At 37.2% G+C, this 19485-nt stretch overlaps 1 protein-coding gene across 2 annotated transcripts in view; it reads left to right on the top strand.

The window, feature by feature from the left end:
• Window positions 1-47: 47 nt before the first annotated feature.
• Window positions 48-19485, top strand: part of RNMT (RNA (guanine-7-) methyltransferase) — a 29280-nt gene continuing 9842 nt past the window's right edge. The window contains exons 1-8 of one of the 2 annotated variants that reach the window (XM_006763243.2): window positions 48-131; window positions 2587-3032; window positions 4787-4922; window positions 6964-7089; window positions 9184-9296; window positions 10226-10407; window positions 11145-11309; window positions 14614-14731. In XM_006763243.2, the coding sequence (XP_006763306.1) occupies window positions 2625-3032; window positions 4787-4922; window positions 6964-7089; window positions 9184-9296; window positions 10226-10407; window positions 11145-11309; window positions 14614-14731 (1248 nt within the window). In that variant the 5' untranslated portion in view covers window positions 48-131; window positions 2587-2624. Of the gene's footprint in view, window positions 132-158; window positions 701-2586; window positions 3033-4786; window positions 4923-6963; window positions 7090-9183; window positions 9297-10225; window positions 10408-11144; window positions 11310-14613; window positions 14732-19485 lie in introns of those variants that run through there. The other variant, XM_006763244.2, reaches the window with a different exon arrangement.

Here is a 19485-nt window from a genome sequence, read left to right as displayed (position 1 = left end):
AGGTCGCGCGTCGCTCCACTCTCGGCCGAGTGCGACGTCACGTGACCAGCGCCCTCCCCGGAAGTGGCGTACCTACACACGCGTGGCGCGGCTCGCCGCTTCCGCAAACAGAACCGTGTGTGGCTGTATGGGTGAGTGTGCGGCTGGGACTGCGGCCCTTCTTTCCTTTGTCTGTGGGTCTTCCGCCACCATCAAGGTGGAAGGGGCGCTGCGACTCCCGATAGGAGCTCGCTTTAGCCTCGTGCCTTCGGTACCCTTCGCGAGGGGTTTATGGTGCCCTCAGCGCGGAGCCAAATGGGCAGTACTTGTGGGAGCCGGTGGGCGCTCTTGCTCCTCCAGACTTAGCGAGTCCGGGTCCCGCGAAGGCCGGGGAGCTGCCTTAGGCCGCTCTGCAGGTTCGGGCGGAGAGTGTGGGAGTGTTAGATATGAAGCAGCGTGTGTGTACCTTGACCGGCGAGTCCGAAACCCGAGCCGGAGGCTTGGCTTAAGAGCTAGGCCGCGTCAGGGACGGAAAAGGGTGAACTTGGCTGAAAAATTTCCTTCTCGCCTGGCCGCGACTTCTTGGGCCCTCGAGTTGACCCGGTCTGGCTGGCGGGTCGGGACGGAGAGCTTATCGCAGTTGAGCGTCAGCCCGGCGGTCCCAGCCCTGTGCTCGGTGGTTCTCTGTGGAGTGAAAGGGCGGAGATGGCTTGCGGTAAAGGTGCCTGGGAAAGCCGGGTCCGAACGTCTGGTCGTTTTCTTGCCTCTCCAACTCCGTATCAGTGGACTCGTCCGTAAGCCCCGTCCTCCAGGATTCTGAAGGGCAACACTCTTGCATTTTGGAGTCTATTCGTTGTTACACTTTGACGGTCGATTTCAAAAATTCTCACCTGTTTCTGCCATCGTTTGGAATTTATTGTCATTTATGCTGACCGTATTGATTATTTTAATGGCATCACATCTGTGGAAGTAGAGTTGCACATGTAAACTTCACACCTATTCCCAAAATAAATTTCAGGCGTTAGTTACAGCTAAAGAGGTCATAAGTCACATTGGTTTATCTCCATTTAAAACCTACAGTATTTCTGTTCTTTATTAGGAAATACATTGCAGAGAGGGGATGATAGGGGTTTGATCATTTGGAGGCCAGTTTTACGAGAAAATCATTTTTTAAGTAGTCATTCTGAAAATTTCTCTTTTGGGTGATCTCCTCTCCCCCCCGCCCCTCTGATTTGGACTTCTGGTCTCCCTTTCCCATTTGTTTTGAATAATACAGCCTAACATTTTAATAGAGTTACGTATGTATATGTAAGCTGAAAGCATCTGGAACAGTAATTCACACTGCTTCCTTGAGCTCTTCTGTAGTAAGAGTTGAGAAAATCTGTTAAGTGACGATAAATGGATCTTCATAACAATTCCTGTTCAATAGATAGTTCACTTATTTCCCTCCCGATCCATTAGGCCTAAGAACGTTTGAAAGAGTCTTAATGGTTAAGTTGCTGGCTGAGTCTTGAAACTTCTTATCCAAAGCCACTATCTTCACTTTTAAGGGATTTCAAAAGTCAACTACATGTTCCCAGACTTTTCTTGTTCTTGTTGCCCTCAGTGTCTCTGATGTGTGTTTTGTGTGTGTATTTTTTTCAATGTCTCCAGGCCAAAAGAAATACCTAACAGTACTACTCATTAGTAGTTTAGTCCAAAGAATTTAAGTATACCCTGGCTGATTTGGCTCAGTGAATAGAGCATCAGCCTGTGGACTGAAGGGGCTCAGGTTCAGTTCCGACAAGGGCACATGCCGGATTTGTGGACTCGATCCCCAGTGGGGGACATGCAGGAGGCAGCTGATCAGTGATTCTCTCTCATCATTCGTGTTTCTCTCCCTCTCCCTTCCTCTCTACAATCAGTAAAAATATATACATTAAAAATAATTTAAATATTTATGTCCCAGCAACTTTATTTAAAAAAATATTTTTGTTTAATATTTAGTTAGCCATGAGCCCTTTCTAATAGAATCTATGCACCTGTTGGATTCTGTAAAACTTCTCAAGCCTTGAAATAAGATTTGACATCACCAACTTCATTTCCTGTTTAATTGATTTTCTTCAGTGCCAAGAAAATACCTGCTTCACAAAGTTATCATGTCATTGCAAGGGATATAGTGCAATCTGCTCAGCTGAAATTGTGCTCTACTTGAATCTGTATCTGTGGTATCTTCCAGATACCAGATATCACTACGTTTCCCTTAAAATTTTAAAATATCCTCCTGTGCCCGTATGAGTTTGTTATAGTGCCCAGCATACAATTTGGGAACCAAGGCTATAGAGTAAGGATCAGAATAGAAAAGAAACTTATATGCCCCCACTTCATTTGTCAGTTTTAATGCCAATAGTGACTTTTATGGGTAAGATTGCTAAAAGGGTTTAGGGATTATAATTAGTACTCCCACATTAGTATATTCATAAGTTGACATTAATACATATTAATTAACATTGTTTTCATGAGATTTAAGAAACTCCTAGTTGACCACTGAAATTAAATGAATGGTTAGCTTCTGGTTAAAATTATTTTAAAGTGATTGTAAGTAATATCAAATTTGTTCCATTTCAGTGTTCATGAAGTTTTATCATCTATTTAAGTAACCAAAAATGGAAAATTCTGCAAAAGCAGAGGAATGTGAAAAGATCTCTCTTGAAGAAGAGAAAACATCAATAAATTCGGTAACAGAGTCTTCATTCAGCACTAATGAAAGCACAACTGCTCCTGGGACTCAGCTTTTTGAAAAGGCTCCTACGCAAGTAGATACTCCCCAAAAAAGAAAAATGGAGTTTGCAGATGATCTTGTAAAAGAGAATGACAGCTGTGGAGAAGACACTCCATCTAAGAAAAGAAAACTTGATGCTGAAGTTGTACCAGAGGAAAAAGGTTCTGGCGATGATGAAGGCATTTCAAAGAAAAGAAGGCTGGAAACTGATGATTTTCCAAAAGATGAACCTTCTCCTGTAGATGGCACTCCAAAAAAGAGAAAAAGAGAACTTGAGGATGAAAAGCAGAAAGTATGTTGAATGTATTTTATTTTATTCATAATGGAATATGTCAAATTGAAATGTGGAACAGCTGTGAAATACTGGTTTTTACATAATAACTTCAGAATGTTCTTTTTTATTGTATTAAGATAGCGTAAGCTTTTAATTCTTGTATTTTAATTGTTTTTATTTAGGTGAAACTTCTGCTAATGAGATATGCTAATATCATCTGCTAATTTTTATGATACCAGAACTCTTATTTGACTAGAAACTTGAAAGCTAGTTTTATGGTTTGCTTTTTCTTCGCATTTAAAAAAGACAAGAGTATGAGGCCCAGGTGATTTACCTTGTTTCATTTTTTATTGGGTGTTCATCTCTTTTTGTATCTGAAATAGTATCACTTGAAATGATACATTTCAAAATTATACCCAGTTTTACATTTCTTCCTTACTGCAACTCCTTTAACTATATTGTTTCAACTTCTTGTTTGGGTAGTTGCATACACTTTTAGCTAAGTGGACACAGGAGCCTGATGTTTAGCAGGGATATTGTAGAGCAAGGAATATCAAGTCATTTTCATCTGGGAATACCATATTGTGAAGGAATCAGAGATAAAATCTGGATCTGGAGGGAAAGAAAGCTTCAATGAATGAGTAAATTCTGCCATCAGCCATGAGGAGTGTGCTTAGATAGGCTAAGCATTTGTCATTAGTGGAGTGTGAATACTTGTAACAGAGAGGAGCTTGTATTATAAACTTAGTTTTCAAATTTTTACTAGCAGTGGAACCCTTTTCTCAAGTAAAAATCTTTGGTTGAACAAGAAGTATGGGGATCTGAAGCCCTGTACCTGCCATGGGAATTTTGCTGAATGCTCAGGGCCTTAAGTAGGGAGCATAAATTGAAAATGTTGAAATAGATTAATAACAAATAATAGTAAGAATCACTGGCACTGAACATAACTTACTGAGTTCTAATCCCTTTCTGTGTATGACCTCATGTAATGGTCACAGCTATTTTATAATTATACTAGAAGCCCAGTGCACAAAAATCTGTGCACTTGGCGGGGGGGTGGGGTGGAGGGAGGAGGGGTAGTCCCTCAGCCCAGCCTGCACCCTCTTGCAATCTGGAACCCCTCGGGGGATGTCCACCTGCTGGCTTAAGCCCACTTCCCGGGGGATCGGGTCTAAGCTGGCAGTCAGACATCCTTCTGGAAGCCCAGGACCCCTTAGGGGAGCAGGCCTAAGTCATTAGTTGGACATCCTTAGTGCCGCCATGGAGGCAAGAGAGGCTCCCACCACCACTGCTGTACTGGCCAGCCATGAGCCGGCTTCTGGCTGAGCAGTACTCCCCCTGTGAAAGTGACCGGTTGTGTGTCCCCCGCCCCCAGGGTCAATTTGCATTTACCCTTTTATTATATGGGATAATACATATTGCTCATTCCTATTTTATTTTCTTAGAGGAATCCCATCCACTGACTGGAATTTATTGAATTGAATAAATTAGAACATTGGAAGAGTATTTGTTTTATTAAAACATTGATAGTAAAATTATATAGACAAAAGATCAAGGTGAAAATTTTAAACCTAGAGATTTTTTTAAAAGTAGGGAATGAGGAAAAAAGCTTACATCTGATTATAATTAGTGGGATTTCTGTGGCTAATGCTGTTGTTTAATGAAATTTACCAATTTCCTTAGTATTTTATCCTTATATTGGTCAGATGCTCTTTCAGGTTTATTTTTTCCATGTTCTAATCCTTAATGTTGTTCCATTCTCTTATTTTCAGAACTTAGAAGAAGGACACAGCTCAACAGTGGCTGCCCACTACAATGAACTTCAGGAAGTTGGTTTGGAGAAGCGTAGCCAAAGTCGAATTTTTTACCTAAGGAACTTTAATAATTGGATGAAAAGCATCCTCATTGGTATGATTGATTTTTTTTTATTTATCCTTTAGAATGTTTTATTTCAGCTTATGTCTCATTTCCCCCCCTAAATGGTTAATCATATATCAAGTTGCTAGATCTTTAATTTCTATTCATTTAATTATCAAACCTGGACTTTATAAAACTGGAGCCAAAACTAAAAATAGGCCTTTGAGATAAAAAGATTATTTACTTTTTGTTGACTACATAAAGATATTAGTAAGTGTTTAATGGATATTAAATTGAAAAGTTAACCAGGCTTTCAAAAGGTAGTATGCCCCTTTTATTATTAGAGTTAATGCTATTAAGTAATTGTTCTATTTTACTGTAATAATAGTTTTGGAACAATGACATGTTGTTGGATTAAACATTCAGATTCCGTTAAATCAAGGAAATTGGCAGTGTCATGATTTTTTACTTCGAGGTCTTTGATGAGTCGGTAAAGATCCTGTTTGTTGATTGTCCATTGAACTTAAGTTTCTTGTATGGTGTTTGAGGAGAAAATAAAGTTATATTGAGGATTGTAAAGACATTCAACTTTTTGGATTCAGTATTTTATCTGTGGAAACGCACCTTTGAAATTAAAATGGAAGTCAGTTGAGGAAGTATGATTCAGGATATATTTATTGCTTTGTATATCTAGTACATCAACTAGACTATTACATGAGGTTAGGTTTTTAAAAAGCCAGTGTATTTTGAAGTTTTTCACAGTAAGGTTTTTCTTTGTTTTTTTTAAAGCCAGTCTTAGAAAAAGTGAAAGTACTTTCTTGATTACACTGGGAAAAAGTGCTAATTATGGATACTTTCTACTAGGTTTGATGATAATTTACTTTGATGATTAATTAAAGATAAATTAGACATTCTGAGAAATGTTAAGAGTGGAAACGAGGCTCATTTTTTCACATATTTTGATATTTTTATTTAATTTTTAGTCATGTTTTATTATAAAAATATTATTTATTTGACTCTGCCAGTTGTCAGTGAGGGTAATTGAGTGAGTGTCAGTTTTATTTTCTCTTTATTTTTCAGGTTAATATTATGTCATTTGTAGCTTATACTTTTAGGGTAATCTTTGGGCCTTAGTCCTCATTTATTCTCTCTTGCTTTCCTTCTGCAGATCCAATGATGCAGATAACTTATCATTGAATAGTTTTTAGTGATGCATAATTTATTTATGTATTCATTAAGAGACTTAGGTCAGACTTGGCAAAAATTTATCTCAGCATATTCATGATATTTTCCTTCTTCAGCTGTTCCAGCAACTCTCTCAGTGGATGCTTTGCCATCTGCACCTGCCTTTCTGGTCCTAATGCAATCTTGTGGTCTATGTATGCAAAGCTCCCTCTGGCTTTTTCCTTTCTCTTCACAACATCCATTCTTTGTCATTCACTTTCTTTCTTGTTGGTGTTTATAGCTTAGTAAATAGGTGAGTACTATTCATGAATGTGATGAAGATATCTTTGAAATTTTTCTTGATGATTTCTCTCATTAGTCTTTCTGTATGGAAATAGATTTTATAATTGTTGTTTTTCATTCTTTCAATATGCTGTTTCTTAAGATTCACAGCAGTAAGTTAAATATGGAACACTTGTACTTCTATTGAAATTAAGATCCTGTGGACAGTGCAAGGCAGAAGCATTTATACAGAATATGCTAGCAATCAAAATGATACGCCTTAAATAGAAAGTGTTAAACTCAGAGTGATAAAGACAGAAAAAGGAGATTTGGGATGCAGTAATGTATCAAGTTTTAGAATTGCTGAATACTTCAATTGGGTATTAAGATGTCTGTAACTGATATTTGAAGCATTTGGCTATTAATATATAGGGAACTATTGATACTGTTTGTTGGCTTTTAATGTGATTTGGTAGATTGGTATGAAAGATTCCATTTTTTTACTTCAGTGTTTAAGAATTCTGATGATAGTAAAATTAAGAGGTATGTATACTTTTTTGACTAGTTCTTATATTTTTGGGGTGGTAAGCCGACAATTTATGCTTTAGTAAAATGGAGATTATTATGGCTTATTTCTCTGTTTTAGGGGAATTTTTAGAAAAGTTGCGACAGAAAAAAACACGTGACATTACTGTTTTGGACCTGGGATGTGGTAAAGGTGGAGATTTGCTCAAATGGAAAAAGGGAAGAATTAACAAGCTAGTTTGTACCGGTAAGATAATAATGGTGTGGAAAAAATAATTTGTGTTGAGTCAGGAAAATAAGATGGATCTCATTATCAAAATGACACTAAAATATTTTATTTCAGGATATATGGGGGTTATGCATGAGATGGGTGTTTTTAAAATGACATAATGTTCACCCTCAGAGGTTACTGCAAAACTTACTCATTCTGAAATTTGTAAATTAAGAATGAGTATTTATCTTCCTTACCCTATATGAACCGTATTTCAAGGTAACCAAATGGTCAGAAAGGAAAATGTCAATTTATTGAAAAATCAGGAGGAATGATGAAAGTCACATTTTTTCTACCTTGATGAAATAATAGATCTAAGCTACAATCATAAACAGATGATAAAGCTATTGGGTAAAGTTGAAAGGAACTTAACTGAGTGAATCAAGTACCTGGACCCACTGGTCAGTCTGAACACTAAAGTAGAACAAGCAGGCATCATGTTCTTCCCAATGTGATGAGTAATAGGAAGTGCACAGCACTACCTATGAAGTATTGCCTAAATTGGCACTTCTCGGATTTTTTGCTTTTAAGACCACTGTAGACTTAAAAATGCTTGCGGGCCCCAGAAAGCTTTTGTGTGTGTGGCTATATCAATTGACTATAGTAATTAAAACAGAATTTTAAAAATCTTTTTAAACCATTAAAAAATAGTTTTAGTAAGAAGACTGGCATTTATTTTTAAATATATTTTATTGATTTTTTACAGAGAGGAAGGGAGAGGGATAGACAGTTAGAAACATCGATGAGAGAGAAACACCGATCAGCTGCCTCCTGCACACTCCCCACTGGGGATGTGCCCGCAACTGAGGTACATGCCCTTGACCGGAATCGAACCTGGGACCCTTGAGTCCGCAGGCCAATGCTCTATCCACAGAGCCAAATATGTTAGGGCAAGAAGACTGGCATTTTAAAAATATTTTTGGAAATTCCTGTAGAGTCTGGAATAATAGACAACTGGATTCTCACACCTGTTTCTGTATTCAGTATGTTGTGATTTGTTATTTTATTTGATAAGTAGTTGAAAAATGCAGGAGTATTTTAATAGCCTTTTCAGATAGGATATTCATCTTTGATATTATATCAAAACCTGACAAGTTCCTTAAAGATCCACAGTGTGGAATCTGAAACCATAATAATGAACTTTTCATAGTCTGTTACATTTAATTACAGTGATTTATCTTGCACTTTGAATGGTTTTGCCCCATGAGATTTTGTAATATTTAGAAAATAATGTTCACTAAAGTTATGCAGATCTCTATGTTGACATCAAGAAATCACATTTGTTTAATATCACCACCAATCAGAGAAGTAATGGCAAGATGCTCAGCTCATGGTGGTAGATGTCAGTTTTTCTGAATTGTAAATTTCACTTAAAAGCTCAAATTTTATCATTGGTAAAAAATATGCCCATTGTTTTTCTTGAAGTGATAGGCTCACTTTGTTTATTTTCAAGATAATGACTGATATATTACCAAGTCTGAATAACTGCTTTGTCAGCAGTTCTTTCAAGTGAAAATACTTTTCTATGAAAAAATTGGCCAATCAGCCCACAATACAGTCACATCAGTCCTGTTTAAACTTTTGTTATATAGTAGAAATTTTTTTTTACTTTCCATTTCATTACATAGAATATTAAAAAGATGTATTCAAGAGCCAAGATTTAATAAAATTTATTTTTACTGCTTTATCAAGGATATTCTTAAATGAAACTGGCTTTTCCCCTCATGCTAGTTTTATAGTGCTGAAGAATATAAGTATTAGCAATACCATTTAGTGCCACTACCTTGTATTCATGATAAGTTGCCCCCATTTTATCCACTATTGCTTTTGCTCCAAGTTTCTGCTTTTAACTTTGAATAAACATTTAAAAATAATTATAGAATTTTTTTAAATGTCTTTTGAAAATAATAGGAACAAAGACTTCTCTTGTTTTGAAGGAAATAGAAACTTTTTGCTTGTACTATGGCTAGATTTCAGTTGGGGTTAATGTATGGATTTGTGCTATCTTTACTTTGTAGTTTATCTCTGTGGGTCTTCGTTGACAGTTACTAACACTCCTTCCCCTTCCAGATATTGCTGATGTTTCTGTCAAACAGTGTCAGCAGCGGTATGAGGACATGAAAAATCGTCGGGATAATGAACATATTTTCAATGCAGAATTTATAACTGCTGATTGTTCAAAGGTACAAGGTTTTTTAAATTTTGTCAATTTATTTTTTTATGTATTTAATTTGGGTAAATGATTTGTTTTAAAAATTAGCTTTTTAAAAAAGTGTCTTTTGCAACATTAAAAAACCTTATTACACATTTTCCATTTCAACTAGACATTCTGTCATGATCAATTTGTTTAATCCACTGAGAATTTTTTGGTTTTAATAATTTGAACTTTTGAAATCACTTGTTGCTTTCTCATTTGGGCAAGATTTATTTTCCAGTGTTTTGAAATAGAACTGAATTGCTTTGTTCACTTTGTAATTTATGAGGGTAGTTTCCCAATATATTATAGTCTGTTACGGGTTTTTTTCACCTTCTATCTGTTTCTGAATTGCTTAACAGCTATGAAATTTAACAACTACAAAGACACTTGAATGGTGAAAGTCTCATCTTGAACTTTGTTCTTTGTCTTGTTAGTTCATTAAACTATTAGAGATATCTTTAATCATCCTACATGTGTTGTTAGCAGTTTTGAAAGTGAGAGGAAAAGTGGTAGTATACTGCTAGCATGTTGGAAACCTTTAAAAACATCAGTGTATTTTTTAAATGTCTGTAAGGCCAGCTTCGGGGAAATTTTTTAATCCAAGTTATTGTTCAGTGTTATTTTCAATAAAGGCAAATAAAAGGATCAACTCCTTTACATCTCATATTTGATTGATACATTTTAACATGATTTCAGAATCCCTACTTTTAAAAAATTGCTATGAGAATGGGAATCAAATTTCTACTGAACAAGAATGAAAATATGATTTCATTATGATCCTCATTATACATGAAAGAAAGGATAGTTCAGTTGGAGGGCATGTATACTTTTAAGGACCCTGATTATAGAAATTATTTTGGTAAAAAAAATTTTATGTTGGACTTTAACATATTTACCCATTTTTATTTGCTTTAGGAACTTTTGATTGACAAATTTCGTGACCCAGAAATGCGTTTTGACATCTGCAGTTGTCAGTTTGTCTGTCATTACTCATTTGAGTCCTATGATCAGGCTGACATGATGCTTAGAAATGCTTGTGAGAGACTTAGCCCTGGGGGCTATTTTATTGGTACCACTCCCAATAGCTTTGAACTGATGTAAGTACTTTCACATCTATTGTGGTTTGCAGTAGACTCCGTATTAAGCTTATTTTAAAGTAGCAGTGTTTACCAGAGAGCTTTTATAAAACATGCCATGTTGATCTTAAAATTGATAAACATTTTGATAGTTTATTTGAGTAGATACTCAAGATTTAAGTTCAAAAGACAGATTTACAGATGAACTTCTAAAGCATCTTAATGTGTAAGTTGGAGGTTGATGTTATATCGAGCCAAACAAAGCTTATATTGCTAGACAAGCTGACATCAGATTCCAAGGCACAGAGAATTAACCTTCGTGGTAATGAACCTTACCCTCTACCCTAATTTTATTAGTGTGATTGTTAGTGAACTTCTAGTACATTACTTCTTTGAAGTAGCTGAAATTGGGTTAAAAAGCTAATCAGCCCTGGCTGGTGTGGTTCAGTGTTGGCCCGTAGGTGGAACGGTCAAGGGCGGATACGGGGTTCCCTGGCCATGGTCAAGTCGTGTGCAGGAGGCAACCAATCAGTGTGTCTCTCTTATATCAATGTCTCTCTCTCTCCCTCCTTCCCATTCTCTGTAATAAATCAATAGAAAAAAATATCCCCAGGTGAGGATTAACCAAAAAAAGCTAATCGATTGTCTTTTTAAAATTGCATCGTGGTGTGTTTTTTTTCATGTGTATAATCTGATCAGGATAAATCTGAACTGATAACAATTTTAATTTTCTTTATTTTTGTTTGGGGAAAATATAGAAGACGCCTTGAAGCTTCAGAAACAGAATCATTTGGAAATGAAATATATACTGTGAAATTTCAGAAGAAAGGAGATTATCCTTTATTTGGCTGCAAGTATGACTTCAGCTTGGAAGGTGTTGTGGATGTCCCTGAATTCTTGGTCTATTTCCCATTACTAAATGAGTAAGAATGTCTTTTATCTGTTGCTATTCTCTTTTTGCCTTCAGGGAGGAAAAAGGGCGAAGGGGAAATCTGTATTTCTAGACATTCCTCTAGGTTCCCAAAGAAAAAATACAGCCTTGTTTTCAAAAAAACAACAACCCTCAAATCCAGGGTTGATGCCATAGGCCTCTTACAGCCTTACTTAGCTTTTTTTTATTCCTATAATTATTTTATCTTGTAGGTAAGAAAGGGAGTCTATTACCTTCAACTTATGGCAAAAATACTTGACATTACAAATAGCAAAAGATTTTTTTAAAGATAACTACTAGTAACTAGGCAGGATCAAATGGATCCTTTTGACAGGGATGGGTATTAAACGTTTTATATTTCACTGTAGCTCTGAAATCTCCTATGTCTCATAGGCAATGTTGATAATAAAATCCTGATTCAGGAATGCATTCTCTCTTGCACCTGAATTTCTAGGAGTCCTGGGGGCTTATAGACATGGGGAAAGTTGGGGTACCAGACTTCATCAGGTAAGGCTTCAAGGCCTTATGCGATACCTTGGTAGGGAGAGGGGAAGAGTCAACTTATATGTAAGCCAGTTGACTGAATTTTTATTTCCTACTTTTTAAAAACAAAAGTCTTTTTTTAACTGAGGGAACAAAAGAGCTTTATTATCTGCTTACTTTTAGTTGGTGAATATTTGAATTTTATCTCAGTCAGACAGTAAAATTAGGGGTATAAGATTTTCAGGAGTTCCACAATACATGGAGGTGGACTGTGACAACATGAGAAAAATACTATGCGCAACTTATAAATATAAACTGTAAAATTAAAAAACTTAAATCACATATTTGTTCTTAAAACTAGTTAACTTTTGGGAAATGGTACTGTGCAGCTTCATAATATAAGGAATTAAACACATTTTTAATGTGTTGTTTCATATGTTTAATATGTTAGCCTGATGTTTTAATTAACAAAGATGGTGATTTTAGTTAACTTTTTTCAGTGCTGAGCAAGCACTAGCAGTCTTTTCTACTTAATTTGCCTGATGATAATAGATGTAAAAGTCACAAGTCATCACTTTAATATCTAAATTTTTAAAAATTATTGAAATGGGTATTCATTTTGTGAGACAGATTGCCAACAATGTACAGGGATTTTTGAGATGCCCTTTTGCCATTTCATTAAGAAACTGAACAAAAATATAATTAACTATCATATGGCAAACCTGTACAAATTGAGTTTCAGTTCATTGTAATTATGATATTTCCGAGGTGTAAAGATTGGGGGGTTTTTTCTTTGTTTGAAATATGTTTTTATTGGTTTTAGAGGAGAAAGGGAGAGGGAGAGAGAGAAACACTGATGAGAGAGAAACATTGATCAGCCTCCTCTGGCACACCCCGTACTAGGGAACAAGCCCTCAATCCAGGCATGTGCCCTGACCGAGAATTGAACTAGTGACCTCGAGGTGCATGGGTCGACAATCACTGAGCCACACTGGCTGGGCTTTGTATAAAGCTTGGTTTTATTTCTAAAAGCTTACTTGGGAGATTTATAACAGAAAGGAACTGTCTGGAATATAAAAGATTTTTATCTTTACTCACGTTGTCTTTCTAAGAAGGGCTAATTTAATACAGGAAATCCTGCCTTACATATGCCTTTACATACAAATCTCAGTGGCCTGCATATGTTTCCCTTATCCTGTCCCCTCACCTCACAAGTCCTTAGGGTTTTTCCAGGTGTTTCTTCTGTTTTTTCCTTTTCTCCTTTATTTGCTGCCTGGAATCATCCCTAGGCTTTCTCATGATGTCTACAGATAAATGGTTGTAAACATTGGCAAATGCAGCAAGGGGGGCTGTAGGAATGCAGGGGTGGCACACAGACACACAGATATAACTGGAAGAACTAACGTAATTGAGGATTTAAGGAAGCCATCTGTGAAGAAGTGATGTTTATGTCAAGATCTAAAGGATGAGTTGGCCAGTTAAAGACTGGAGCTTAGAATCTTCCAGGCACAAGGGACAATATGTATGAAAGACCTAAGTGAGGAAGAGCTTGGCTAGTTTAAGAAGCTGAAGGAAAGCCACTGAAGTACATTTTATAGTTTAACTAGAGGCCCAGTGCACGAATTCGTGCACCAGTGGGGTTGCTCAACCTGCCCTGCAGGATCAGGCAGAAACCAGCTCTCTGACATCCCCTGAGGGGTTCCGGATTGCGAGAGGGCACAGGCCAGGCCGAGGAAGCCCACCGGTGCATAGTCAGGGCTGGGGAGAGATTTGGGAGGTTGGCCAGCTAGGAGGGACCACGGGATGGCTTCAGGGCATGTCCCACCCATCTCACTCCATCTGGATTGGCTGGACCCCAGCAGCAAGCTAACCTACCTGTCGGAGTGTCTGCCCCCTGGTGGTCAGTGCACGTCATAGTGAATGGTTGAGGCCTTAGCATATCATTAAGCATGTTACGCTTTGATTGGTTGAATGGACATTTAGCATATTAGGCTTCTATTATATAGGATGAGAGGATGTAGTGGCATGTTGAATACAGTGGGCAATGGAGAAAGGGTGATGGTATGGAGAACTAGAATTTCTGGCATGAATCATTAAATTTACTGAAATGGCAAAGGTTGGCAAAGAATCTAGTGGGAGTCAGCCTTGGACATGGGATGTTAGAGAATGCCTATGCCAAATCCTGGTGGAGATTTCTAGTAAGCAGTGGAATAAATGCGTGGGACAGAAGAGAGAGCTGAGCGCTGATAGCTGTTGGCATGCTGGGTAAAATCAGGGGAGTGAAAATGAGTAAAGGCTCTCGGCCAAACTTCAACAACTAAACTTGGGTAGAAGAAACCTGTAAAACAAACTAAAGAAGCAACCCAAGATGTGGGATAAAAATTAAGTGTCAACAATTTGCCATAGAACACAAGAGGAAGAATATTTTAAGAAGGAGGTTGGCAGCTATTTTCAATACTGTTGTGAGGATTCTATATAAATGAAGCTAAATAAAATAGATTCTATAGAGAAGTGTTCCTTAGAGCTCTTTATTCCCAGCTCACAGTCTTTCATTTTGGTTCCTGGCCCATTTGTTGTATTAATAGAGAGCTCCCTATGACCCATTGAGATTTGGAAGACATTTTTTTTTATAGACATGGTTAGTGGTATATTGCGCATCATTATTTTGCATCATTTTATTGTGACTATATGAAGGAGACATGGTAGTTTTTTTAGTTAAGTCCAGAAGATGTCACTATTGTATGAAAGTAAGTTGTTGAGAAATTAAGAAATATTTTAGAAGCCTTTTCATTATGTAATATTTTTTTGGACAGAATGGTGAAGAAGTACAATATGAAACTCGTCTACAAAAAAACATTTCTGGAATTCTATGAAGAAAAGATTAAGAACAGTGAAAATAAAATGCTGTTAAAACGAATGCAGGCCTTGGAGGTAAGTATTTTGAAAACAATGGCTGCTTCTGAGATGCTTTCAAGGCCATGTAAACACTGAATATTGATATATTACAGAGATTATTTATACCAGTAACTACACCAGTGATGGCGAACCTATGACACACGTGTCAGAGGTGACACGCGAACTCATTTTTTTGGTTGATTTTTCTTTGTTAAATGGCATTTAAATATATAAAACAAATATCAAAAATGTAAGTCTTTGTTTTACTATGGTTGCAGATATCAAAAAATTTCTATATGTGACATGGCACCAGAGTTAACTTAGGGTTTTTCAAAATGCTGACACGCCAAGCTCAAAAGGTTCACCATCACTGCTCTAGACTCTTCAGCACCTAGGACAGAGCTTGGAACATAAACTTCAAGGGTTAGGTGCTCAGTAAATGAATGAATGAATGAATGAGTGATGCTGTCATCAAATTTTATTTTCTAGGTAGTAATTCTTTAAAATAAGATTTTTCAACCTCAAGACTATTGGAATTTTGGCTGGATAATTGCTTGGTATAGGGGCTATTCTGTGCACTGTAGGGTGTTCAACAGTATCCCTAGATATCAGTAGCACCCCCGCCCAGTTTTGACAGCCAAAAATGTCTCCAGTCATTGCCTAATATCCTGTGGGGTTCAAAATCACCCCCAGGTGAGAACCACTTCTTTACACTAATGCCCTTTTGTTAATCAGTAATTTAAAACCTTCCTGGCCAGGATCCAAGACAAGTTCATACCGTGTATGATTTGTTCCTTGTGACTGTCTAGCAAGATTTCAATCTTTAGCCTATATTGGTCCTGAGACCTGCTTTAACCCCTGGACTCCTCTCTGCTCCCCCTAATGCAGTAGTGAAGGTAGTCTGTATAAGCTTTACACCCATTGTACAGCCATTAATTAATAAATTAGGTTTCCTTATGTGTTTTATCACTTTAATTGGATTGATCATAGTCGGGAGCATTTTTGTTATTGATCAGTGGTCATATTAATCAGTCATTAAACTTCTTTAGAGGGTTCATCCAATTTAGAATATTTTAAAAGTATTTTAAGTCTACTCTTACTTATCCTCAATTATCGCCTGAAGTAGGCAAAGCAGCCGCTTTTTCTATTTTTAAATGGGCAGCCTGAGGCTCAGGGATGGTAAGTAGCTTGTTTGGGGTCACATGGCTATTAACATTTCAGATTTTCTTCAGTTTTTATAGGTGTATTCCAAGAAAAGTCTCCTATTGTAGTTGCATTCCTTCCCCTCCCCCATGATTTTGAGTGGGAGTGTCACTTTTAAATCTTAAATTGTCTTTTAAAACTATTAGTCACTAAAATGTCATATTCTTTGTTGGTCATATTTCTTGTTTTGGAATTAGGCATGTTTGTATTTACTTTATATTACAAGGAGAGGCTTATTTTTGTTAGTTTTGAGGAAAAGGAGAAAATTACAAAACGTTATATGCATAAATCACTACACACATATATGCCTTTAGTACAGGGCCGGGGAATGCAGGCCATATAAGGCCCATGAAATAATTTGGGTTGGCCCTGCTAAGGCATTAGGGGTGAGTTAATTAAATGTTTGACCAAATATAGCAAGCTAATTTTTAAGTTGATAATTTTGTATGGCCCATGAATGATGAAATAAATATCTGAATGGCCCTTGGGAGAAAAAAGGTTCCCCACCCCTGCTGTAATCCTTATTTGATGGTGCTTTGCATGTACAGTGATCAGTTATTTATACTTTCTTTTCCCGTGTGGGTAATAAATTGATTTGTGTAATGGATTTTTTTCAAAAATACATCTGGACACTGAGGTATGGGATAATGGTCCCCTTTCTTTGAGTACCTTATGGTGTATTAAGGAGATAAACATACGTGCAGATAATTCAGTACAATGTGAGAATTGCAGTAATGAAGAAATAAAGTGTAGTGAGTATATAAGAGGGCCTTTTGGGAAGAAAAGTAGACTGTAAGAGTTAAGGCAAAGAAGCATGAGAGAGCAGAAAATGTTTGAGGAAGTACTGGTAACTCAGTATTTCTTAGCACAGTAGGTCTCCAGTCTTCTTCCTTTGAGGATATGACCTATTACTGTGGCTATCTGGGGACATAAATGAGCAATAATAGTATGTAGTTTGAAAAAGTCCTTTGTTATTTTTCTGCTTCTTCACCAAATCACTTTTGCAGGCCTATAAAGGACTGAGTGTGAGAGGACATGACCAAACAAGAATGAGAATATGACTGGGGTAGCATGGTTTGAGAAATATTAAAACCAGAGGCAGAAAGAGCAGTCAGGAAGCTATTGCTTTGTCCAGGTCAGATTTTAAATGGATCTGTTTTCTGATGTTTGCTATAAAAGGTCTTTTCCTAAAGGCATCAGTCTTCAGAGTTTCAGCAGTAGAACCAGTACAACTTTACTCTGCTCTCCTGGAGCAGTGTAGCAGATGGAAGGAAGAATGAAAAGACATAAGCCAAGGAACTATAGTTATAAAGTCCTGACACCTCTTTTCTTTTTTTCTCACCTGGAAACAGTCCTGGAAAGATAACTGCTTTCAGAGGAGATGTACTTCATAGGATATGTACATTTTAGCAAGTTTAGAAAAAAAAAATCAGTTTTGGAACTTCATAGTCATATTATTTGGTCTTTGAAAATGATCAATAGGGGAGTGAAACTAGACCAGCCGTGGGCAAACTACGGCCCGCGGGCCGGATCCGGCCTGTTTGAAATGAATAAAACTAAAAAAAAAAGACCGTACCCTTTTATGTAATGATGTTTACTTTGAATTTATATTAGTTTACACAAACACTCCATCCATGCTTTTGTTCCGGCCCTCCGGTCCAGTTTAAGAACCCATTGTGGCCCTCGAGTCAAAAAGTTTGCCCACCCCTGAACTAGATGTTTGACAGGCAAATAATCACATGGAGGAGTCTGATTATACTGGTAAGGTGAAGAAAAAATTTACAACAAAATAGTTTGGCAGACATTCAAATTAAAGTTTTGAAGCTTCGTGATGCAATGAAATTATAAAATGTGGGGTTAAAAGTTCAAAAAAGAATTTAGTGACCACAAACGATTTTCTTCTATCTTGTGTTAAGATGCGATCAAGAGTATAGTTGCTAATGGTAACAATATGGAAGTCCAAAAAGCCAAATACTTTTTAAACAGCAAACAAATAGTTAAATTTCTAATGCCTCCACTCACTGTAGGATATGTATAAAGAAAAGAAAGAGTAGATAGCACAATAGACATTCCCGGATCATTTTCTTACACATTTATCAGGGAGATCTAGGTCTAAAATTGTTTCTTGCTAGCTGGTAAAGAATATATGATTTTTATAGAGTAGATAGTTGTTATATTAAATAGTCTATGTCAGTGGTCGGCAAACTCATTAGTTAACAGAGCCAAATATCAACAGTACAACGATTGAAATTTCTTTTGAGAGCCAAATTTTTTAAACTTAAACTATGTAGGTAGGTACATTCTTATTAACTTAATTAGGGTACTCCTAAGGCTTAGGAAGAGCCACACTCAAGGACGGGTCTATGTAATTTATGTTTTGATTTACATGTATTTCTAAAGCACTATTCTTCATAGTATAAAGAGAAATTAGTTAAAATGCCCTATAAATAGTGCTTGGGGTACTTTGAATAAATATTTGGCCAGCATAGTCTTAAACACACACACACACACACACACACCCCTTTTCTTTTTTTGATGACCCTTCAGATGCTTATGAGAATATGGAGATTACCTATAATTGGGAGGCTAGATTATTTTCCTTATCTTGTTAAACTCACTGGGTTCTCTGTTGACTAGTGTTTTTCATTTGTATTGTTTCTAATTGCTGTTCATGCCTTCCGTGGCTATTAAATAGCTATAATGCTCAAATTAGTATTTAGCTTATTTGATAATACCTTCCTTCAGCTTTGTGTTGTAACAGAAAAAGCCTTTGACTGAGTCAGGGAGCTGCAAGTGTTTGCTGCTAAGTGATCCTTGGTGGTAATTAGATGGTACAGTTTAGTCCAACTTCAAATATTCTGATTATGATCAAGTTCATAACGGCTGCTGCCTGCCACCATATATATATATATTAGAGGCCTGGTGCATGAAATTTGTGCACGTGGGGGAGGGGGGTGGGTATCCCTCAGCCCGGCCTGCGCCCTCTCACAGTCCAGGAGCCATGGGGAACGAGCCTAAGCTGTCAGTTGGATATCCTTAGTGCTGCTGCAGAGGCAGGAGAGGCTTCTGGCTGAGTGCCGCTCCCCCTGTGGGAGCACACTGACCACCAGGGGCAGCTCCTGCGTTGAGTGTCTGCCCCCGGGTGGTCAGTGCATGTCATACCAGTTGGTTGTTCTGCCATTTGGCTGATTTGCATATTAGCCTTTTATTATATAGGAATATATATATTTCACAAGTATATGTAGTATGTCTTCCTGAAGTAATACTTGGGAATTATTGTGTTAATTATTTTATTTCAGTGATTTAGTATGTTTATTCTGCATTGTAAATTTCAGTGTGATTTTTTTTATTATTATTATTATTATGGCCTTTTTTTTTCATATTATGGCCTTTTTTTTTCAATAGTTTTATTCATTTCAAGCGGGCCGGATCCGGCCCGTGGGCCGTAGTTTGCCCACGGCTGGCCTAGACTCTGGTGGGCTGGGAGCCAGGCTCAGTGTGAGACGGGAGCCAGGCTCAGTGTGAGATTGCTGGGGTCCAACCCCAGCAGGTCCAGGGGTCCCCAAAGGTGTGGACAGAGGCGGCGC

Source organism: Myotis davidii, unplaced genomic scaffold (assembly GCF_000327345.1).
Source record: "Myotis davidii unplaced genomic scaffold, ASM32734v1 scaffold78, whole genome shotgun sequence".
Classification (NCBI taxonomy): Eukaryota; Metazoa; Chordata; class Mammalia; order Chiroptera; family Vespertilionidae; genus Myotis; species Myotis davidii.
The sequence above is the reverse complement of the archived record's forward strand: the minus strand, read 5'-3'. Positions and strand labels throughout refer to the sequence as shown.